The following is a 25,318-nucleotide window of genomic DNA, read 5'->3' on the forward strand; positions in this document are numbered from 1 at the left end:
GGAACTGATTTGTGCCGGCATTAATTAGGTAAGTTAAGTCAGTACTGTGCTGTAAAATTACTACTGCTGCAGTAGCCATCAAGACTTGGTTGGAGCCAGAGCTTCACCATAGATGTCTGATGCTGCCATCCCTAATTGGCAATTGCACAGAAAAGCATCTAGTCTGTCAGTGCCAACATTTAGACACATGTCAAAAGCTAAGCAGTGAAAAAACAATGTGTACTCCTTGCTTCCTCATTTAAGAGTATCATGTCATATATTCATTATCACTGTATGGATAAATACACTGCTAAAATTATTTTATGGTATTCCAACCTCATCACCATCTTAGGTTTAAGTAGAGCAAATTTACTTGTACCTAAGCACAAGTACATTAAGACAGAAGTGGCATCTATTTTTGCCTGTATTTTCTTAACTATAAGAAGTCAGCAGAATTCCTCTTGGCAGCTGTGTTGCTAGCTACCAGCGAGGTGCAGCAAGAGCAATGGGCCTCTTCCCAAGATCACTGATTTCTCCATTGAAATTTAGGCTAGGTCCTGTGTAAGATAGAATACTCCAGTTCAAGTCTCTTACTATGAACATAAGGAAAAGACAGGTAAAAGTAACATAGTGTGTATCGGATAGCGAAGAACTATCCAGAAAGTGTTACTTACTTTGCACTCAGTGAGATGGTAATTGGATTATATGTGCTGTCTATGAATTGAATAAGGTACAGAAACATCCAATATTTCAGCTAGATAAAAATTACTATAAAATAATTTGTTTCTTATTCTGAAATAATCAATGGGCTGGGACATTATTATGTAAAAAGGGGAAATAATTAAATATTTACATTCATTGCTTACAGTCTAAACTATTTCACTATTTCCATGAACAATGCAGCTGGAGAAAGGGTTAAGCTTGTTCTCTTACCCCCATGATCTTAGTGTGGCATCTGGCACAGGTTGGTGCAAAGAACTGTTCATAACAGCGCTCACAGTACACACTATTCTGCTCTTCCACAAAGCACATATCAGCCAAGGATGTCTTGCAGTAAGCACAATTGAATTCTTCTGGGTGCCAAGAGCGACCCATGGCTACCAGGAAAGGACCCCTGTAAACAATCATAGTTGTCTTATTTGTATTGCAAAAAGATTGATTGACCCTGATTACAAACCCACTTTGTTAGACACTGCATACACGTATAACAAGCATTCTGCTTGAACCATGAAGGTACCTATTGAAATAAGATCCAGAAGCTTGAACAGAAATGGTCTTTTTCGAGCACACTACTCAAACACTTTGCCAGTTGGTTAAAATATTTCATTGTTATTCAGTCTTATACATTGGATTTACAGACAACTGTTGGAAAAATCATCAATTATTTTCATATCTGCACAGCTATAAGTGGTCTTTGCAAAGACAGCAGGAAAAGGCCAAGGGTTGTAACACAGAAGATAATGCTACTATTTGAATACATGAAAAAGCAGGCAAATTTCCAAACCTACACACCCACACCTCACAATAGCTCCTAAAGTCCCTGCCTTTTTTCATCTGAGAGCACACTGCATGTGGCATGTTCTAGAAATGTCAGATTATCAGATGATGACTTGCTGTTTGATTATATGGAATACACATTAAATTCATCTTGGTGATTTACTCTTGATTGTAATTAGATATAGTGATTATTACTGGAGTCTATCTATTTCAGAATATATAAAGGGCAATAATCAGCAGTTCCACGTCACCAAACCAGCTCCTTTAGTGGGGGAGACTGTCATTATACATGGATTACTTAAAGTTGGTTAGCAGTCCACAGGGTAACAATAGGCACTGGTCCAGCAGAATGAATTGGGAGAGGAGAAGGGAGAGGCATGCTATGAATCACTGGTAATAGAGTGTAGGCATTATCTTTCGCCAGACACAAAAGCAACAATTACATTTGGCTGCTGTTCCAAAATGATGTCTCGTTCCTTTTCTCTCCATAATCCTCCCCCCCACCCCCCAACTCTCCCAGTGAGGCTCTATGTACCTCCTTCAAGGGGTACCTTAGGACCAGAAACTTGTTTAAAAAACAAACAGTGATTTACCACAGCATCCAAGAAACAAACAATTAGCATGTATAACTTTGCAGTGATAAAAAGTGAACCACACAATAGCAAAATGAGCTCTGGAAATGTTAAATTAATGATGCAGACAACAGACATCCCTCCTGGGTAATTTAACTGAGTCTTAGGCTCTGGTACTGTATATTAATGTACAATAACCAGTCCCTCTGATATTTTTTCCCTGCTTCGTCCCTCTTCAAAACCTCATGACCTTACCGAATTATGCTGTTACAGTGCCCACAGAGAGGAGTTCGGCTGCTGGCTGGGAAACGCTCAGCCCTCTGAACTGTTCCCCGAGCTATTGCAGGAGCCTGGGAAGAAGTTGAACCTGGAGATGGGTAGGCAGAAGTTGAGGCAGGAGATGGTACTGGAGCACCCCGTGGTAGGATGTGCTTTGTGACAGTGGTGGTGGTTTTTCCAGGTGCAAATTTCTGGGAAAAGGAGTCATCTGTTACCCACGGAGGGCGGCTTGCAGGCTCAGTGTTGGCAGGGGTGTAGGAATGCGCTGGTGCTGGTGCTGTTTTAAGTATCCCAAAAGAAACCAAGAAGTATTTTAAAGTCTTTTCTTCTGATGGCGAAACAGCAACACTTACCAAAGGGTACTCCATGACACACAAAAATTAAAAGCTTCAGATGACACTTAATTATGGCCTGTCCCATTATTGCTGATTAACTCTGGACTGAAGCCAAAGTTATCAGTACAATCACTGACTTTTAATCCACATGCATTACAGAAGTCATTGCCTACTGGCTTTTACAGATTTTATGACGACCGTTTTCAAGGGCATCTCTTCATTTTCTAGTAGGAATAGACATGGCAATTCTGTGATAATTTTAAAGACTGCCATATAATCCGTTCAGGGCAGGTTAAAAACAGAAAGGCCAGATCACATAATAACATTTTAGATGGAATTCCCCATACTTTCAATAGAAGTTATGCTTAAATTTTAGTCTCATTATATTCATTAAAATGCAGCATTTTCCACAGATGGCACTGTTATCTATCATTTGTAGGTTTTACTCCTAGGTGTCTGAAGAAGAACAGGCTCATACAGGGAGCACAGAGACGGAGAGCACTGGAAGCAATACTGAGGGGAGCCAGTTCAGCTCACATGACCAGCGAGACAATGCCAACAGCACTTAGTGGAAGGCCAGACTTGCGGTTACGACTGATCTCAGTTCAGTTCTTGGCTCTGCCACAGACTTCCTGTATAACTTCAAGCAAAGCGTAGTATCTCTGTGCCTCAGTTCCCATGTATAAAATAGAAATATTATACTTCCTTTCTTCCACCCTATCACATAAAATCTTCAGTGCAGACTGCCTCTGTGTTTGTATGCACCAGGCTCTAATCTTGGGTGGAGCTTTATCACATAAAAATAAGCAGAAGCTAGAGCCTGCACATACCAACAAGTTTTCCCATTGCCCTGCTCTTTTCAAAACGTCAGATCTTGCATTGTGTAGGACTGAAGTCACTGCCTGAGAAACTGCCTCGCTTTGCCAAGTACAGGAGCACTAAAAGCAGTTTTTCCTTTGCAAGGAAAACAAAGTGAATTATTGTTGGTTTGTGTGAGGAGGAACAGAAGCTTGGAGAGTTGAAGTGTTTTGCCTAAATGAGAGAGCACAGATTTGGGAACAGAAGTCAGTTCTCCTGCAGCCTAGGCAAACACTCTGCATAGTGGATTTGAGTGCCAACAAAATGATGACCAAGTACAGCATTTACAATTAAAGGGGCTTGCAGGTAGAAAGGGATTTCAACCAAGAAGAGGGTTCTGAATGGGGGGAGAATGGATCTTTCTGGATAATTATGTGGTGAGAAGATTATGTTCTACTTAACGTTCCTCCCGTAGCCCACACCCTGCCACAGAGAATAACAGGCATTGATCATTGGCAACTGCAGGTGCTTAAATTGCATATGTATAATCCATTGTGATCATCCTAGTGATCTTTGATTTTCTTCTTTTTACTGAGTTCAGAATCTAATGCATCGTCTTGGTAAAACTTTCTTATGCTACAGTATCAACAAAGTTTCGGCCTCACAAAACTGTATCCCACCTTAGCTTGAGGCTTCTTTTTTTTTTTTTTTTTTCCACTTGGGAATGGTAAACAGCGTTTAAAGATTTCAGAACAGAGAGTTTATATGCAATCTCTTTAAATCCTGAGGCTGTTGCTATTTATGAATTACGGTATTAAGCTAGGTAAAATTAGAAGGCAATGTTTCATCTCTAATTGGTGAGTTCAAAAGGCTCCCACCTATGAGGCTCTCTAATTAAATAAGGTGACTTCTAGCTCACTCCGTTTTGTGAAAGGATTCTCCCTCCCCCAAGAGCCAGTTCTTGTTTTGCAAAGTACAGAGTGTATCCCACGGAGGGCCTAACAAAATGGTCAGATATTCAAACCCAGAGTTCCAGAAGTGAGGAACAAATGCAGTCCAGGTACCATTTTTAGGATCTCTTTTTCTATGGTTGTCTTTAGTAAATTCACCTTACAACCTCTTGGTTTTTCACTTTTTCTTCCTTAATCTCTCAGTGTCAGTATTTTGATTTTTCCAGTTTGCTTATTCCAACTAATGCAGACAGCATATGATTTATCTGAGTTCAGATTAATCTAGACTCCTTTGAAGGATAAACACTGTGGAAGGATCTTTGTCTTTCATTCTCTCTATTGTCTATTTCTTTTTACTTTATCCATCTTTTCCACTTGCCACAGTAAAATAAAGCAGCCAAGTAACATTTTTTCCCAGTTGCTGAAAGAAGATACCAGGGGAATTATTGCAAAATGACAAATGCTGGGTGTTCGCAACTGGTCCAAGTTCTCTTTTCAGCCATTATGATTTGTTTTTACAGGCTGGATTTATTACAATATATTTTCCTCTGTGAACAAACTGGATATTGATTTTAAATACTGTCATTGCAATGTATTAGAAATATTTCACCAATTTTGAGATTGTAGCTACTGTTACTAAGAGGGAATTATTATCTTATTATTCAACAGCTATATCCCTAAGCTTATAGGCTCTTAGTAGCTACTGCCATACAAATGCACCTTGCATGTTTATGTATTTCATTTCCAATAGACATGCAGCAGATAAAAGGTGCCGTTTGCTGGTTAAAAGTACTAAGATTCAGTATAAGAGAATAGATTCTCTAAATATCAGTATTATATGAGCTGACCCTGAACTGTTCAAAAATGAGCACTTTAAATAATTCAGTAACCCAGCCTCTATCACCTTGTTTCTCTCAGCCCTCAGACTCTCTTAAAGTAGGAGAGAAAGAATGGGACTATTGTTATCCCGAGAGCATGGCAGAGAGGAGATCTCTTTTATCAGCCCTAGGAACAAGCCAGTTCCTTGCTGCTGGGGAATTTGGAATTCTCCCCATCAACTCTTCATTTATGGTCAATGGATATTTTCCCTCTAGGAAAAAAAGGTGCGTTACCAGAGATTAATTTAGTAAAGTAAAGATTCATATAGTTGCAAATGCTTTAGTCTTCGATACTAGCTTGCCCTGTGAAAAAAAATTTCCTCTTTTTTTGCTTTGTTAGTAGAACACATGATTGTTATTCTTAATAATAATTTTCCATTAACAAATGTAATTCATAATCACAATAGATTTCACTTATTCTACACTTAGTGGCCACATCCTTGAAGCTCCAAATTTTCTTATATACTGTTCCAGTACATAGTAGAAGACGGCCAAAGCAGGTAATGCAACTATTCCTTTATAAGAAGACACTATTCTTACTCAGAAGAATGTCAAATTAAAGATGGTATGTAACCTGCTGCTTTAATATTGAAGGTGCTTAGGATTCAGTGAAAAGGTCATTGAGATCTGTGGGAACCTTTCTACCAATTTCTAAAAGAGCGGATCAAGCCTTTACACTTGAGCACTTTTACATACATGAGTAGTCCTATTTGGACTTACGGATTTAAAAGGAAGGATCTGCTTTCTTACTTCTAGGTATCATGTTACTTCGTAGTATGAAACTGGCATTTGAGTTGCTTGGAATATATAAAATCATTATTCTAGTCTGGGAAAGCTTACAAGAAAGCAATACACAAGTATTTTCTGCCATCTAGTGGGCTTTGTTCAGAAAAGAAGTCTACACTCCTTTTAAAAATTAAGAAAATCACAGGACAGAGAAGGGAAAGGATTTCAGAGTTCTCTGCTTTCCCTATCGGAAGATTTTTAGCAGCAGAAAATTCCCACCAGAGTCAGGTTAGACAAAGTAGTCCTCTTTCTTCTCTTTAAAGTGTACGCTTACTGATTACTTCCATCTGAGCCAGATATTCAATGATGCAGTTTCATTTTGAGATTGATTTCTGAGTAAACAAGATTTAGCCCCATTATTTTTTTCAATCTGAGACAGATTAAAATAGTCTTGTAAACCCTCTTAGTGATTCATTCAGGTTTCTAGATATTGCATATATGAAGCTATTGGTGGGTGTTTTAATCTGCAAGTTGCTGGGCCACATTTTTAAGGGAAGCAGGTAATTTCATTCCCATTGACACTGATGGCTAGCATAAAGACCTTCCCTTTCTAAATTCTACATTGCAAATTCTCATAGTAATCTCTACTATTTTGGCCTTTTCACACAGTGGATTTACAGAAATAGAAGTCTAAGAAATTATTTGCTAAAGTGAGAGTGCAGTTATTGCAAAAGCCTGAGGTTGCACTTAGATTGGAAGAAAAGATGTACTTTGTGGTCCCGTATGTCACAGTCAGAGAACAGCTGGTCCTCTCAGATTGCATTTTACACTGCAGGACAGAATTTATATGCATTGACAAAGTTGAGTGAGTAAGTTTTCTAACTGTCTTGATGGTTTGCTTCAAAGTACTGCTGATCTTTCCCATCTGTGACAGGAAATGCTGTTTCCTCCATTTCTTCCTAAGTGACAATTTCCCGTTTGCTCAGGACTGGAACTAGGACTGTGCTGTAGGGCCAGCTCATATTCCCAAACCAGTATGAAGTGCTACTGCATCAAATATATAAAAATTCAAAAAGTTACCAAAAGAAACGCAAACATCTTCAATAAAATCTCTGTCTGTAATCTCCTTTGTACCCAAGTCACTCTGGGGTTCAATTAGAAAGGTATTTCAGAATCCTTTGCCAGATATCTCAAACTCCTAAACAATACAGGGAGACTTACTACTTCTTTCTCTGCCAAACTTAATTTAATTTTAATTTTGTCTCTGTAATATATCACATTATATATTATTCTGAATTTTCTCCTGTTCTCTGGAGTCCATTACATCCTTGCAGTGCCTGCAAAATGAGAATTTTACACATGCAGGCAGACAATATATACAGTTGAAGTAAGCTTGTTGTATATGTAGTGACAAAACAGAGTTTCCATATTCTGTATTTTAAATCTTTGTTGGGAGGGAGTGGGGCTCAAACCCAGCAATATAAGAAACAAAGAAGATGTCCATTACAGGAGATAACAAAAGCGCTGCCTCTTATTCTGAGTCTAATTCAACAGCCAGCTTTTTCTTTAACAGATTTAACTCCTAATTGGATATAGCTACAGATTTATTTCTGTGGCAGGTTGGTATATTGAGAACTGGAGTTTATACTTCCCCCAAATAACCATGGGACTTAGTATCTATCGGTGCATTTAGGAGATATTTTGACTTGTCACAGTTTGCTCTGTTCTGGATTATGGAAATAAATCATCTGTCTTCATCTTTCCTTCTTTTGCAAGATAAAAATAATAACATTTGCCTTCAGTGAGAACATGGTATATGCTGACACACTTAACCAAAAGCAAATGAGGAGAAGCTGAAACCTTTATTTACTTTGAGACCCTTAAACAGCCCATGATAGCTCTGAACTGGCTTTTTCCAACTTTATATCTCAAATATAAAGATCAATCAATTGATCTGTCTGTCGTCTTTATGTCCAAGCAAAATTTCTGCATTGGTTTCATTTCAGTTGATCTAGAGATAGAGCATGACAGAATACAGAGTTTAAGACTGTTAAGAATTCTTGGCCTTTTCATATTTACTTGACTGTCAAGATATAAATCAACTTCTAAATTCTCTTGCTAAGATCAGAACAAACTTAATTTGAAACAGAACTGCATTGAGACTTATATTGCTGCCTTATTTAATTTATTCATTTTGAAGGTTCACATTTTGGTCATCAATGGTTTTAGAAGTTCACTCCCTTTGTAACACATTAATACAAAGGGAATTTAAATAACATCAAGGAACATATTTTCCACATGAATGAATAATCAAATCTATTTGTTCGGTAACTGGATCTATGGGAAATGGAAGCATAGCATTATGAAGCGCTTTAATAGGTCATTCTTTATTTCAAATATAAGCCTTATCTATTTTGCAAATATATCCTACTCAAGCTACCTTCACTTATTTTATCTCCTTCCTGAGCTGTGCATTCTTAAGGTATTTTATCAATTCTGAAGTGTCATTGGGCCCCTAATTGGGTGTACTGGGTTATTTTCCAAGAGTATTTCTTTTGAAAAATCAGGCTACACATTTTATATTACAGTCTTTTCCCTTGCTTTTATTTTTCCTCCATTTGTTCCACATTTTCACGCCAAAGCAGAATACAAATACAACATAATCCTTTGTCTTCAGATAGTCTGAACAAAATTAGCAACTAGCAGCATTTGGTTCGATGTATTTAAATGTTTCCTGATCTGTGTGTGACCTACTGCAAAATGTCCATTCTTTGCATTATCTTTTTCTGAAAGAAATGCGTGTGCATTTCTTCTGAATCCTTTCAGTACTTTGAAGTCACCTTACCTGGTTGGTAGACAGAGGGCTTTATGCTGGCAGTAGTAACAACTCTCATTTTTGAAGTAGCAGAAGGAGCAGGACTTTCACCGTAGCTTCCAGAAACTGGCATTGGTGTATATGACTGGCTTGTGTTTCTAAAAGCAAAATGAAGGTATGAGCAACTTTATAAACAGCAAAAGTTACTGATTGTGAAATAACAGATCTGGCAGCTTCCAAAGCACTCCAAGAGGAATGGTCCTTGAGAGCTACAGAGAGAATACTGTGAGTGAGATTCATTAGTCTTTACCATTGCTCAGAAAGGTTTGGACAATTCTTTGGAAAGAAAAATTATCTGAATAAGGCTTTTAAATAATGCCACGTTGCTCTTGCTGTTGCGGAAAATAGCTTACTGAAGGAATATGACAAATTTATTAAAGGAACTGTCAGTTTAACAATAGATCAGACTTCAGGAATATGCATACAGAGTTTGGGTTTTCTGTCCCTCTACAAACAGGCCTTTTCTTGTCTAAAATAAATCAATAAGGGATATCTTGCTGACTTAAAAAGATACTGGCTCAGCACAATTACTACTACTACAAATGCTAACTACTGTTTATAAGCACTGTACTCATTTCAAAAAGATTACAGTGACCTTTAATAAACTTCTGAAACTAACTTTTCCCTATTTAGGCTGAAACCACATTTTATGTTAATTTTTCTAATGTTCAGATTCAGCTAACCCAAAAGCAAATGAAATGCAATATTATGATGCAATTTCTGCATTCCGAGATTAAAAGCATTTGCTCAGGATTCCAAACATCAATAAGAAACAGTTTTTCTCTATTTTATGACTTGGATGGTGATTCCCAGTTTGATTATAGTAATACATCAAAATATATGCCTCTTCTATTTGCCTGTTACTTAGGATGGTTCTATTTGTAATGACTTTGCTTCACAGACCACTAACAGAGCATTACATACAAAGCAAGCAACAAAATAAAGGGAAGCAACAGATACTGAGATGTGTGCAGTAATAACCATTCACTATTGAACATCATTGTTATTCACCCTGAAAACATAGTTTTACTTTCTTTTCCCCTTCATTTTCACTATGTGCATGAACAAGGTCCCTATCCATTTGTGCTGACAATTTAGAAGTTATTTCCATAGTGGCTTTGTCTCTAGGAAAACATTGGTCAGCATGAGAAATGAAGCATTCCGTTTTGCCAGACCATTGGTCCATCTTGACTTGTACCTTCTTCAACAGTGGAATTAGATGCTATCTGGAGAGAACACGTTATCATTTTTACATATGGCAAACCCAGAAAATTCCTTCCAGTACAGGTTAAAAATATTCTGACAAATGTAAACTTTTGATTTTGAACAAAATAAACCTGTTCTCACAACACAGCCTTTTGCTACTCTGACAGTGCTTAAAGTATAGATCTGGTTTGCATAGCACTGATGCCTCAGGCTAATTTATTTTACCTATTTAGTTAGACCTAGAAACGTTGCTGTTGCTACAGTGACTATAGGTAATTATTTCTGTACTTAGTCTAGGGCTTAGGGCTGGATTTGGGTTCACTATACCATGAGTAAACAGATAAACTCCAAGCTAAACTATTTTAGTGGGTTTGTATTCACTGTAAATTCTGTTGTGAACTGTGCTGTGATTTTGAACCGCCAAAGCTGTTCTAAACACAGTAAGACTTTCTACTTTCCATTCTCACCATCTATTTCCTGTTGATACTTCCTTATCTGTAGTGCACACTGTACTTGGGGTCACTGAGCAGAGGATCGTTGCTCCTACCGTAGGACAGGCAGGAAGATTTACACTTCAGGTACGCTGGCTTCGCATACAGCCTTTAGCTAAACACACACTATCAAGACTTTTCCTTGTTTTAAAATCTACTATTCAGGGTAAACTAGACAGAAAATCAGTAAAACATACTTACCTTTACAGGCTTAGTGATCAATATTTACAATGTGGATTAAAAGATTTTAAACCATGTGTCATACAGCCTTAATCTGAAAACACATACACTCAGGAAAGTCTACTCCCAGATGTGCAGGTCCATTGGCAGAAAGACTCATTTGAAGGTCTCTTAATGCACAAAATACATAAAGAAGTTCTGAACCAGATTAGTGATATTTAGACTGTCATAAAGAAAGATCGTTTTTCAAAATACAAATGTTTCCCAAAGCTAATAGCAGGTAATACCATGCCGCTATATTTCCTTGTATGTTCAGGGAAATGAAGTTGAAAAAACCAAAAACAACACACACAAACCCCACCCCCACCCCTCCCATATTCATAGTACCAAAATGATGGCAAAATTAAGTCAACTACTGAACTCTTTTACATAATATGATGCATATTAAATAGAGTAAGGAAGATAAAAAGGCTTGTCAAAGAGAAATAAAGTGTTATGCTACATCATTAAGGGTTTTAGTGAAGTTAAAAGATTTATCAGAATTTCTGCTGAAGAAAAGGAAGTAGCATGTGATTCAAATAGAGGGGAAAAAGGAGAAAAAGAGAAAAAAGAAAGAAAAGGAAAAAGGAAAGAAAAGAAAGAAGAAGAAAAAAGAAAGAAAAAAGAAAGAAAAAGAAAAGAAAGAAAAGAGAGGTGAGAAGAGAAAAGAAAGAGAAAAGAAAAAAAGAATAAAAAGATGTCCTAAGGACCAAAGATGCTTTAATGGAAAAGGAAGCAATGGCATCTCGAAAAGCAGTGAAAGCACCCTTACTGAATTTATCTGTAGCAGCCAATGGCATGTGATAGGCAACGAATTAAATGCTGGCTCTGAAAACTATTAGTTGTCAGAAAAAGAAAGAGATCATTTTTATGTTAACACTTCACTAAATGCCTACTAGCAGCAATAAATTGGTTTGTTAAGTGCTTGTAAAGTAGAGTAGCTGCACAACACATTTTTATACCTCTTCTTTGACTGGTAGCTGACGGAGGTGGAAGAGTGCCGGTTGAAACTAAAACGAGACAAAAGTTGTATTTGAAAAAATGTACCAAGAAAATCGAGATATCTTGTCTTACAGTGACTTTCCTTATGAGTAAGAGGTGCTCTTAAGTGCTAAAGTAAACAACATGTACATACTTATAATCATATAAGATCAGTATTACATTTTTCTTCTCTTATTCAAGCTAGGAATCATAGTGAAACCTGACGGATGGTAACATAAAAAAATGAGCTGAGTATATTGCTCCATTAGTCACTGTCATTCAGTTTTGCTTATTCTTTAGTTGTGGAACTCTAATTCAACCACTGGGCTGTTTGCTTTGACATTCATCATTTATATGTACTAGCACAGAAAAACAAGTAAGAGTTTCCTTTTTTCAGTATCATAAGCTCAAGCTGCATCAAATCTTAAAAGCAAGCCTTGAATGAACCAAAGTCAAAACAAGCCTTGAATGAACCAAAGTCCAAAGATCAGCTAAGTTTCCTAGCTTATAAGGCAACTAGGACAACCCCACAGAAAAGACAGGCTTGGAAGTAGTTGAAGCAACAACACCAAGCCATCACATTCAACTTTTCCATTGCAGTACCATTCTATTGTTCATTTACTAAATGGAGTCTTAGATAAACAGGTAGATACTTTTTTTTCTTGGGGAAACAGCATCATTTCGGAACATAAATGATTAATTTCTGAAAATACAGGAAGTATTTAAAAGCCTGCACAATATATGATCTGAGAAACACGGGGATTCAGAATGAACACTGTCTAAATGCAGAGCAGTACAGGGCTACATGGCATCAATCACATCCCAAAGGACTACAGCCCACATTTGCCAGAACTACCAGAAGTCTATCATATGCCAGTTATTTTCTTAGCTTCTGGAGAAGAGTTTTTCTTCCCTTTACCACAGACAGTGCTTGAATTAAAATCCTAAGATCTCAGAAGCTGCACCTTCCTTTTAGAACCATAATTGTAGCTCTTTCCATTGCTTCTCTTGTTTTTGTATTCCCAGAGTGCTGTCTCACTGGTTGCCCTGCTTTTACCCTCCAGATGGAATAACCAAATGCATAAAGAGCTTCGTAGCTTGTTTAAAACACTCCTGCTATGCTTTCTTCTTTGTAAGTAAGATTGTAAGTGAAAAAGTAAGATGACATGGCAGATTTAAAAGCAAGAGTAGCGTGATCAGTTAAGTATTAATGACTTAGTTCAAACATTCCTGTTTAGGAACATTATGAAGCTTTTACTCATGTTACGTGGTTATGCATATGGCCTTGCTCACAAAAGCAAAGTCACTATAGAAGAGGATCTACCAAAATTCAAAATCAGATTTGAATAGTTAAGGACACTGATCAAGAAATCCTCCTGCATTTTCTTGGTGGACATTTTTAAGGTATCTAGAAGGAAAAAACACCAACAAACACTGGAAAAGTGCTGGTAAAATCTCAGCCTCATTCTACTTGAGCATGTTTTACAGGATGGGGATACTGTTGCAACTAAGGTAATCCATATTTTATTTTTAACTAAAATTATACAACACGCTGCAATGCTCCAATGGTGTATGTCAAGTGGAAACTGGATTTTTAAGTCTGTATTTTGGCATGCTAATGAACTGCTTGATTTCTAAATTAAAACTATCAGATGCTCAAAAATTTGAATTATAAATTAATTTAGAGGCCTGGTTAAGTCCCTTAAGTTTGAATACACTAGCTATAATACGTAACAGTTTTTAAAACAAACATAGAAGTAGTGCACAAAGATAAAAACCCTATTTCAGCTGCAACAAACCCCTCCAAATCCAGACGGAGTTTGCTTCTTGCACCTGACTATCAGGGGAACGATTTTTTACAGGTCCTACAAGTTTCTGATTTGCCTTTATGTTCCAAGGCTTGCTGAATTACTGGACTTCCAGGGCAAGCATTTGCTATGACAATAACATTTGCCTGCTGGTAATGCCTTGAAGTGTATGTCAGCATGATACCTGTGTCATCTGTTGGCCAGTAAGATTTTAGGGCAGTAGTGTATAAAGCTGATATGCTGTAGATCTTATATCTTTGACTTAAGTAATTGCCAGATATGAGCAATAGGTTTTAGCAGTCTGATTAAAGCATTGCTTTCTGAAATGGACAGCTGGTTTTCATAGATTCACAGAACCTTTCAGGGTGGAAGAGACCTCAGGAGGTGTCTCATCTAACCTCCTGCTCAAAGCAAGGTGAGCTCTCCGGTCAGACCAGGTTCTCAGTGTTTTATCCAGTGGTGTCTTGAAAACCTTCAAGAACGGAGTGCATACCTTCCCAGACAACCTGCTTCCTTTCAAAGGGGCAAGAAAGGGTAAAATGCTCCATGCCAATTTAATGCATGCGATAAAAGACAGTTGAATTGCAAGTAAATTTTAATATCTCAAGGTGATCTTTTTATCCTCATTACTCATTAAAATTGTGATTCACACTGATTAGTCCATGCTGATACATCACTACAAATGAATTTATAGTTTCAAGGCCTCACACTGCCTCCCTTCTCCCCGCTAAAGGAATGTGAAATTAAAGTGAAATGGATAGAGGCTCAATCAAGAAATAGTATTATATTAGGTCTAAGACAGCCATGCATGTAGTGTCAACAAATAATGGCTATCTTTACACTAATTTATTAGCTTTTTATATGTAAATTATACATAATTGTTGCTTAATTGTCATTTTGAAGACAACAATGAAAACATAGCTCTTTTATGGAAAAGCAGATTTATTCCAAAAGATAACAGAAGATATCTGCATCTAATTCTTATACCAAAAGCTATACCAGCAGTTGTCAATCTGTCCCAAGTAACTATCATATTCTACTCCTGACCAACATAGCTACCATACTTCAATGTGAAGAGTGCCTATTCTGGGATTCCAGTCTATCCATAATCCTGTGATTAATACACATGAATTATGAGCTTCTTAAATGAATAGCCTTCAGTTAAAAAAGTATGCATGCGTTAACCATTTTGTGAAAACATGCCTTCTGCCTACTTAGGTGGCCTTATTTTAAGGATTTCTATGATGATAAACTGTCTCTGAAAAGTTTCTAGACATCTACCACTTCTATAACTCTGATTTAAAAGCTCACGATGCTATGATTCACATATTCGTAAGGGTTTCTGAAGTTTTTAGATGACTCCGAGTATAGTCTTATAACTCAATAGTCCAGTTTTAGAATGCCCCCCCTGACTAGCAGCATCCTCAACATTCAGATCTTTGTCTGCCTTCACCTAGCCAGAAAGCTTCACAGAATAATAAAAACAAAATCCAAAGTAATGTTTATTTCTGAAATAAAGCCTTTTCTTAAAACTGGAAAATTTGTAGTTTTGACATCTTAAAAGTGTGATGTGTTCTTTAGCCCTCCCCTTATATCCTCCTATTCAAAATTCTCAGAAATTGTCAATGAGTAGAATCTATTTCACTCAAGTCTAAAAATGCCTTTCTAATCTTGGACAGGCAATAAAATAAATCTGATTAAGCTTTTAACAATGGAATGGTAATTTGTGATTTTATCTTTCTGCATTTCTCCAGAATTGTTCATTAAATGAAAGTCTTTTATTATCTGACTGTTTTTCTTGAAGGGGAAAACGACGGCCTTTTGTGACATCAATGCTAATCTCAATGAAATATATGTATATTGCAGAAATAAGAAGATGCAGACTACTACTAGGTGCAGGCTTCAAAGACCTATTATTAGCTATTATGTAAAATTCTCACTGAAGCTAGTAGAATACCAAGGAAATCTTTTATGCAAGTCTGTAAAAATATACCTCTCACAACAAGATTTATATGGGTCCTAAGATACAGACTGATGAAACATGAATAGATGTCCTCTGGCTGACCAGAATAGTCACCAAGGCTTCAGTGATGGATACAATTCAGTCCTCAACTGAGAGAAGCACTAGAACTAAGTCTTTTCTGTGGCTCAGAAGAAATAAACATATTTTGCATGTCAGCGTTTAATCAAGCTTAAATATGCACAGTTATTGTTGCTTAGGAAGCAAGGGACTGGTTATAAGAGGCTTCCAATTGTCGCCTACAACTATGTAGGACCCTCTTCTCACAGAGATATGTGATCATTCCACTTGACTAAAAGAGATTTGTTAGTAAAACAAAGAGCGGATGAAATAGTACTGGTGACATTTAAGAGCCTAATCATACCACAGGATTGAACTGAAAAGCAGCGTAAGAATTACCTGTGAAATGCACTGAGCACTCTCCCAGGTAACAAGCGACAGGACGAGAGGAAACAGCCTGAAGTTGCACCAGGGAAGATTTTGATTGGATATTGAGAAAAATGTCTTCACTGAAAGGGTGATCAAGCATTGGAACAGGCTGCCCGGGGCGGCGGTTGAGTCACTGTACCTGGAGTCACCTTTTAAGTACAAAAGTCATGTAGGTGTGGCTCTTAGGACACACGGTTTAGCGGTGGACTTGGCAATACTGGGTTAACAGCTGGACTCAATGATCTTAAGAGGTCTTTTCCAACCTAAATGATTCTATGCAAAAATTAGGTCTTCTTAAGGCATTTTATGATGGACACCCACAAATAATTCCCTAAATAACACCACTTTGGAATTTTGAAAGTTCATACATGAAACTAGATGTCAATGGCAGCAAACACCCTTGCATCTGTTCTTACCTTCTATTCTTGTTAACATTGTGGGGACATTCACCAACTAGTTTAATAGAAACTAAATTTATGATTAGTGTACTTCCACTCAAATAAATAGAATTACATCAGCAGTTAATTTTCTTTCTTATTTTTTATCAGCTCCATATGGGAATTACATCCCCTGTGTAATTCCCATGGCTGTAAACAGATGTTTACATCCTAAAACTCAGAACTCTTCTGATCTGTTCCATAGGTATTTCATTTTTGCATTGGTTTCAGCAATGTGAAGCCATCCAAAATGCTTTCAAGTATGTACCTATGCTGTTTTCTATGATACTCTTGACAAAGATCATTATACTTCTTGAAATGTAGCCTTCGAACTTGCATGTTTTGTTCATTTCAAACATCACCTTTGGGTGATTACTAGCTACCTTTTGATATCAAGATGAAAGACATGGATAATTATGATCTCAAATGCATTGCTGATTCAGTTTTTCATTATTTCTGAAGATTATATTCAAACAATCACTCTTAAAACCTACTGCTTTCTCCTGTTAGTCTTGACAAAGTGTTAATGAAAGCAATGAAAAAGCTTAGCAGTGAGGCAGTACAGCAGCATTCTCTCTTACTAGTGATAGATGCTACGTTTCCCTGTCAGTGCTCTTTCATTAGTCATGATTAAGAGCATAATAAAAGGTCTGTGATTCTGTGTTATCACCAAGAAAAAAAAAAAAGAAAGAAAGAAAAAAGTCTGTCATTCTCACCCAGTGTCACTAGACAACTATTTTCATTTTAAGATGGCAAAACCAGCAAAACCAACCAACTGAAATACCTTTGTTCCGAAAGGATCTTTTGGTCACATATCCTAAATCTAAAACTTAGGCATTTCCTAGCTTGGTTTTAACGTGAAGGATAAGGAAGAAAGCTGTTCCTTTAAACACATCATGCTTTTCAGTAGTCTCTGCTAAGTCAATCTCTTAAGAAGCTGAAAACCTTAAACAGGAGAGAGCAACATAGAATAAACACAAATTAAGTTAAAATAAAAAGAAGAGAGCTTTACAGATATACCTAGACTGAGATGAGATTGCAGATGAAATAGTGGAAGCTGCTAATGACATGTTCTTGGACCCATGGAAAGGCTTAGGCTGTGAAAGAGAGCTGGGGGCTGCAAGCACTCTGCAGAAGACACAGTAAAAGCGTGAAAGCATGTACAAAATTATTTAACAGGGACAAAAATAGTGACATCAGAACCAGGCTTTGTCGGAGTTCAGGAAGACTGCTGCATAGTTACCAGGAACAGGTTTTCTGTAGCATACATCTGCAGACTTACAGAATAGCACAACCAAGCACACTCCTACAGAGCACAAGACAAAATGCACACATTATGTAAACATCTTAAAACCAGAGTCTATCAATAACCAAGAAAGACAGTGTTTCAGGACTGGACTTTACTAAATTATTCATGTTTTTATCTGCAAGATCTGAAGATGTTTGAGACTGAATTCAAGCCAAAGTTTTTTAATATGCAAGCAGTACCAGACAAAAGATTCTATTTAAAACACAAGTCAATGGCATGATTAGTTTAATAGAAGCATTTATTTTTGAAGCATATATTAGATAATCCATTTTCTTCATGTTACAGTTTCAACTGAGGGATAAAAATTACTTAAACTGTATCATTATTTCATGTCAAAGTGCCTTACGGCACAGTTCTGAATTACAGAATACCTTATTCAAACCTCCTTTGCTGGCTGGATGATTGATTTTCTTGCACTGGAATAAAAACACTGGAGTCTGGTAGGTCACGGTTAGGTAAAAACTGACTAAAGTGAGAAACGAAGTAGTTGCTATACATAAATAATTCAAGTCAACTAGCAAAAATTAAACAAGAAGTAGAGCCAAGAGAACATTTGCAATTTCATTTACACAAATCTAAGATATGACAGACTATATCCTAGGTCTCAATTATTTGAAGTAGTTTCCATTACTGAAAGCGTTTTTTCCCTTGTATTTTTAGAACATGCTAAAACATACATCTTCGAGGAATATTCATTTAGTAAAAAAAAACACAGAGAAAAGAATAATATGCACCAAAGGAATTCACTCTTAGTATCTGCAAAATTACTATAATGTGACAGCAGTATAAACCCCATGTTTCTTCACAGACTGTCTGACAGCTTTTAGTATACAACTGTAGATCCTACTGTACCACAAGTGTTCTGAATGCCTACCTCCTTGAAACTCACCGTAGCTCTGTGGCTAAATCTCATTAGAGAAAAAAGAGTAGACAAATCTAATAGAAATTGATTGAAATTAATAGAAACTTAATACCCTACAGAGCAAGTCAGTCATGAAATGTGTGGTTCTACTGACATGTCCACTATGTTTCACTGACACCTGCTATGATATGATAAGCTCAATCACGTGACTAATGACATTTTCTGATTTTCCATTTCATGTCATACTACAGAAACATTACTAAGAGAACCTTCATTCACTGTAATATTATGAGGAGTTGTTTTGGTTTTAATACAAGCAGTGAAGAAACTTCTCTCATTTTAACCCTAGACTTGCTTTCTGAAAATGTAAGCTGTATTACAGACTTAAAGCTACATTTTTAGGGCGGTTTTATTTTGCAAATTATTTGCAAACATGAACAAGGTACTTCCAAGTAAGAAAACACACCTAAATATACAATAGCATATATAATAGGTTACAGCTTTTGCATACTACATTCTTAAGTTAAGAATGTGTATGCAGCATTTTCAGAGCCATACAGGGGTGTACTTGCGGAAGGACAAAGCAATGAAGCATTACCTTTGGAAGGAGGATGAGAAAGACTCTTGCACTACTGAGGTGGTTGCTGGTGGCGTCATCAGACTGGCTGTGTTTTGAGCAGCAGTAGCAGGCTGATGGGCTGAAGCATGTGCAGGAGCAGAGGCAGAACTGGTAGACACCGGAGCATGCTCAACAGGGGTACTAATTAGAGTTAAATTAAATAAAACAAGAAGCATCTTCAGAAGAGGCATATTTAAAAGTAGAGCATAAAACCTACTATGTTTGAACCTGAAGCTGCAAACATAGTAGCAGGCCGTGTTACTGAGGGAAAAGCACAATTATGCAAAGAAAAAAGAAGAGATTTGTTAAGCCTTTTTGGATGTGCAGTTAAGACTGTAATGCAGTTTTGGTCCTGCTTGACTGAAATTTATCCCAGGCGTTATACAGCATTTAAGTCCTGCTCCCACTGAAGCCAGTGGTAGGAAATGTGGCACGCAGTACTTAAATGGTTGCAATCAGCCTGTCACAAACTTTGGGCTCAGATAAATTTCACACAATATTTACTCCTGGAGCTGAAGTTTATGTTGGGAGTAAATTTTTTAATTAGATGAAAGAAAAACAATTTAAAGGGTGTTATCATAGTTTATGATAGCATCATCATATTATCATCATTATCATGGCAGGTTTCCTGCAAGTTCTGATAGTCTAGAAATCCACTCAGCCCAGTTTTGTGTCAGTTTTAATCAGTCTCATGCAATACAGGTAGTGGAAAGATGCTTAAAAGGAGCCCATTCATCTCTGACCTAAATTCACCTTACATTGCACTGGCCAACCCATCAAAAAATAAGATGCCTTTTTATACCTAGAACAGTATGCAAAATACAAGGGGAAGATGGAGCATAAAATTTTACGACACCAGTTTGAAAACTACTTGGCTGATGAGTGTGAGTTGTTATCCTTGTGACCCTCTCGTGCTTTTGTGGCACAGATAACATGGAACAGAGAAATATTACAGTTTAATTCATTTTATCTTTATTTGATTGCAAAATAGATTAATTGAAATTAATAATAACAATAAAAATCTAGTCTCGTACCCTGTGGCCATTTTAGTAACCTACTGAACTACTAGTGTCTTTCATCACCTCCTATCAGAGGTTATTAATATATTTCATGCTTATTAATATATTTCAGCCTTGCAGCCTCACTGAAATTTGGAAAGTATTACTCATCACTTACAGACAGACAAATGGGGCAAAGTTATCTATTAGACAGCTTTGCAAAATAGTTTAGTCAAAGCCATCCACTGCTAAGAAATGAACAGTCTTTTGGGAGGTTGTTTATTGTCTCCCCACTAGCTCTTACATCAAATGAAAAAAAAATAATCATTAAGTGGACTTAAAAGGTTCAAGTTATTTGCTGACTGTTTCAACGCACTTAATATCAGCAAAAGAATAATGGTATGTACATTCATTATTCACTTGTGAATAAACCTAACAAAAATCACTAGGTCATTTAAAACTAAAAGCAGGGGCAGGGTAGGGAAAAGGAGAAACAAGAAGAGACAAAAGCTTAATTTTGTGTTTAGGCAGATTTTACTGCAGATCTTATTAATTATTATCCACAGAACAAATAAGCCACTGAAAAATGACTAATGGCATTTGATTTTTCAGATTATTATACTATTCCAGTGCATAGCCTTCTGTGACGAGTGTATGTCCCCCAGGCATAAGGAACATTTTTTCTTGATGCCATTTTATTATGCTGTAGATCCATTTTCTTTAGTAGTTATCCTAATACATTTTTTTTTTTTTTTCTTAAATCAGGGCATTACTGTACATGACGTAGTTGTCTTGTCCGTAAGCAGTGATATAAGAACATAAGAGACAGATTTTTACTTCTTTTGACCTAAGTCATATGTATATTGCCACATGTCTGGATTCTTACAAATTACTCCTATCAGGGTGATGATGGAATTTGGCAATTCTTTGGCCCAAAATATTCTTTCCTGAGCACACTAAGTATCAAATAACAAAAGAAAGCTTACAGTTCCATGACTGTTTTTCAGCCAAACCTTAGCCCTCTGACAAAAGCAGAAAATCAGTGTTTTCTCCCTTATGAGTTTCGTCTGCAATTGTATACATACCAAGTGAGCTCCTCAAAATACTCATCCTGTTTGCAATTCTGGTTTTCAAATCATTACACCAAAAGTTTCGCAACAGTTTTGCAACAGTTTTTTCATCATGATACGCATTTGAAATTCAGATCAGTGCTTCCATCTTGATGCAATTTGCACTGTGATGTAAATGCTTCCGCTTCACTAATACAGTACCAATCACACAGGCTATGAGGCAGAGTGCCTGGATATTGTACATCACAGCTGTAGATTATGGGCTAGGCTGTTACCGAGTTTTCATACTTGCAGGATTTTTTTTTGCCCTGTGCAACAGTAGGTACTGAAATTGTCACATTAAAATGTGTCGAGTCAAAATTTAGTACTTACGTATCTTTGATTTAGCAAACAGGAAAGGACTGAATCTACACTGCACATAAAAAATGAAGCTTTATATATGTTCTAAAAACAAACTAAGATTGCACCTATGTTGTCTTTCTATTTTCCCTGATGTGAGAGGGATTTTGCTACAGATTTCAGAAGTCACAAAATGATACCTTGAATAGAAGAAAACAGTGTGTATATATACTTAAAAGAATAGAATAAGAATATTTTTAAGAGAAAACAGTGATATATACTTAAAAGAAAGAAAAAAAAAAGAATATGTGTGGACATGGACCTGTGTGGAGACAGATTTGAACTGGACAAACATATATAAATAAAATAAATGCAAATATACTGGAACACCTTATAAAACTTGAAAGAAATACAAATTTTATCTTGCATGCTGTTTGTAATAGGTTTTTTGGTGATTTAAATGTTAGAGGCTTGATCACCTTCCTGCAGCGTAGGATATATTAATTAATTAATGGAACAAGGAATTGGAATAAATATAGATGAAGTACAGAAAACTTTAAAATCAGGATGATCTGATTACACAAATTATATGCAGTTGGTAACTAATTCTCTGCTCTGTTTTATAGAAAGGACTCAGACTGACTGTTTTTATTTTAACCAGTATAGATTTTAAATAATTTTATTTAGATATTCAAATAAGATAACCTAACTTTTTTTTTCTAAACACTGCCTAATTTCTAGTTTTTCAATCGGATTTTTTTTTTCTATTTTTTTTTTTAGTCCTTCAGGTGCAGAAGAATTTTAAGAACTAATAAATGTGAATGCTGCTTTATAAAATAGATCATCGATTAAAATAGCTTCATTGTTACATGTTGACCATATTAAAAAAAAATCTGTATTCTGTACACTTTTAATCTTTATAGTATTTTGTATTTTAAGGAAATCCAAAGGAAATGGATGTTCTCAAACATCTCCATGTATGTGGTCACAAACAAACATAAAATGTACAATGTAAGTTAGGTGGATGAAAACAAACACATATATCTCTTCTCAGATGATTTTCAATCACAAAAAGGAACACAGATGAGTAGAGGTTAAGAGGATAATAAAGGTTAACAACCATAATGAGAAAACACAGGCAACAAACACACTCTAACATTTAAAAAAATTAGTGCCAATTAAACTTCTTTCTTTCAGTAAAATCCTAGGTTCTGACATTTGCTGTCTGAAAAACAATTGAGTGGATTATTAAAGCAGTACTTAGTTTCCTTTATGTAACACCTGAAGTTCTTTTTGTTTCAAATCCTCCAACAGATCTCTTGTAAGGAACTGGAGATATAGGGAACAAAAATAAAAATGAATAGGGGAAAAATTATCTCTTATCATAGCATTTGTAGAAAAAAGTGCTGGAGAAGGTGTTTAGAGAAAGACATAACACGGAAGAGCTTTGCATTCGAATATTGGAATGTCTGTAGAAGTACAGTGAACCGTTTCTCTGCAGAGGGTGCTTAATGACTGTTTCCTTCTTATTGCAGGTGCGATCCTTGAGAGTGCTGCTTAAAACATAAAACTCACGCAAACTAGAAGTTGTTGGAATTTGTAGAACTTGGAAACGCCCATCGCCTAAAAGGCAGATGTCTGTCTGAAGGAGTTAGAGGTTGTTATTACCAAACCATTCCAAAGCTCCAAACAGGTCAGTTATGCAGTTACACGTCACAGTGTACCTTTGATTACTGGATGAAGTAAGAGGGACTTTCTGGCCAGTAGTGATGAAACCGGCCTCCCTCTGACTTGTACCCGCTCCAAGCCTCACAGACCCCTTGGAGGCCACTGGCTTAGCATTGTCAGTGTTGGCATCCATGCTGCACGGTTTAGGAGGATGCCAAATACTTGACGTCACATACTGTGTCGCATGCGTAGTAGCTGCAGGCCTGGGTAACAAAGATTACAAGGGGGTTTGTAAATGAGGCATTTCCTAGGTAATAGCAGGTATTTGAGGGAGAGACAGAATTCCAGCCTTAATAGAAAAAGGTTTGTGTGATTTTTTTGGTTTTCAGAGATTCATGTGCTTAATGTCTATCACAACAAATAAAGCAGCATTTTAGAATGCTAACACCTGGCCCTTTAAGACAGCAGGTTTTATATGGAGTAAAGCCTTCAGAAAAAAAACCCCAACAAAACAACCCAAACACCAACCCCTCCAGCCCAAATCAGAAATGCTAAACCTCATAACCAAAAAAGAAGTTAAGTCTAGATTTAGTAATGAAGGCTTTGTTTTTCTGTCTTTTCTTTTTTTTTTTTCCCCTGGAAGATTTATATCTGTAAATATCCAGTGTCTTCTTTTTATATCCCTAAATTCCTTATACCGTAGATCATCCTGATATTGCAGACAAAATCATGACAAATCTTGGTAGTTCATTAGTTTATTACTGCTTAAGACCAGGAAAGGCTTTAAGAATTAAAAAAGGTACCTTGTGTTAAATCTGGAAACCATATTGCTAGGAATATCAAAATAAGACACATAGCAGAGCTATGATGATAACAGAGGTGGAGAAAAGCTATGGTATGACAAACCATGCAAGATTAAAGCAATGTAATATGACATTAACACCCGTCATACATCACAAATTGTTCCTGGTAAAATAAAATAAAATATTTCAGTGGAGCAGCTGCATAGTCCTGTAGATGATTTTATACAACTGAAACTGCTAGTGAAATGTTTACGTGCATTACTTGTTTTTTCAATTTAGTTTATTTACTGTTGTTATACAGGAATCAATGGGTTTATTTCATTATTTGGACAAATTGAATTTAAGAATAAAAATCAATTTTCCCTACTCTTCCAAGTGCCAGTTACCATTGCTTGTGTCATTAGTAATGACAACGCTTGCACTTGGATTTAAACTCTGCAACCTTTATTCAAAAGTGAGCAGTCTCACAAAAAACAAGCAAAAAAAGTGATGCACGTTGTTTAGGCAGGAATCAACAAAACAGAGGAAGGCTTTGAGATAGAATTCCTTTCATGTCAAACTAATAAAAGGCATTCATTTGCTCAATTAAACAATTGTCCAGGTTCACTCAAGAAGTACCTGTGTTTCAGTACTTGTGTGTTTTAGTATATGAACCAATAGAAAACAGTACACTTCTGTACATAACTGCAAAATGTGCTGAGGTTCTTTGGGAGAAAACAACTGTGGAAATGAAAGAACTTACTTCCAGAGATACTGTTTTTGAACCTCATAACCTGTCGAGGAACAATCAAGATATGCAAGAATCTGGTATGTAAACCTTCTTAAAATATGAAAAAGATAATACTTTTTAGATTTTAAAAACATCTTGAACAATCTAGACAAAGTTTAAAATGGAAATTGTTGTTACAATTTTGTCCATCACAAACTGACAATACTCCATTCAAGAACATTTGATCAAAGCTTTTTATTTTCCAGGTTTCTAAGTTCTGAGAAACATGATCCCCACATGCCCCATCTCACAGAGCTTTCTGAAGTCTACACTGGAAAGAAATGCCTGAAGAACCCATTTAGTTGTAACCGCTACATTCATCATCTGCTCTAACAGCATATAAATTTCACGGGTTTGAGGTAAGAACAATATGGGGAAAGTGGAAGTAAACTCTGAATAGG

At 36.5% G+C, this 25,318-nt stretch overlaps 1 protein-coding gene and 1 long non-coding RNA gene across 16 annotated transcripts in view; one reads left to right on the forward strand and one right to left on the reverse strand.

The window, feature by feature from the left end:
* The window catches only part of LOC119153934, a 65,879-nt gene that overhangs the window by 18,767 nt on the left and 21,794 nt on the right, over positions 1-25,318 (forward strand). For 3 of the 4 annotated variants that reach the window (XR_005106265.1, XR_005106263.1, XR_005106264.1), the window contains exons 1-3: positions 11,803-12,918; positions 23,213-23,370; positions 25,124-25,276. This is a non-coding gene — a long non-coding RNA (uncharacterized LOC119153934). Of the gene's footprint in view, positions 1-11,802; positions 12,919-23,212; positions 23,371-25,123; positions 25,277-25,318 lie in introns of those variants that run through there. The other variant, XR_005106266.1, reaches the window with a different exon arrangement.
* The window catches only part of LDB3 (LIM domain binding 3), a 127,892-nt gene that overhangs the window by 8,148 nt on the left and 94,426 nt on the right, over positions 1-25,318 (reverse strand). For 8 of the 12 annotated variants that reach the window (XM_037400937.1, XM_037400928.1, XM_037400940.1 and 5 more), the window contains 6 exons: positions 19,250-19,411; positions 17,501-17,608; positions 11,768-11,815; positions 8,860-8,987; positions 2,304-2,604; positions 913-1,093 (listed from right to left, as the gene is read on the reverse strand). In XM_037400937.1, the coding sequence (XP_037256834.1) occupies positions 913-1,093; positions 2,304-2,604; positions 8,860-8,987; positions 11,768-11,815; positions 17,501-17,608; positions 19,250-19,411 (928 nt within the window). The remainder of the gene's footprint in view (positions 1-912; positions 1,094-2,303; positions 2,605-8,859; positions 8,988-11,767; positions 11,816-17,500; positions 17,609-19,249; positions 19,412-25,318) is intronic. The other 4 variants (XM_037400933.1, XM_037400936.1, XM_037400935.1 and 1 more) reach the window with 4 other exon arrangements.

The sequence above is a fragment of the Falco rusticolus genome, chromosome 9 (assembly GCF_015220075.1).
Source record: "Falco rusticolus isolate bFalRus1 chromosome 9, bFalRus1.pri, whole genome shotgun sequence".
Lineage (NCBI taxonomy): Eukaryota > Metazoa > Chordata > Aves > Falconiformes > Falconidae > Falco > Falco rusticolus.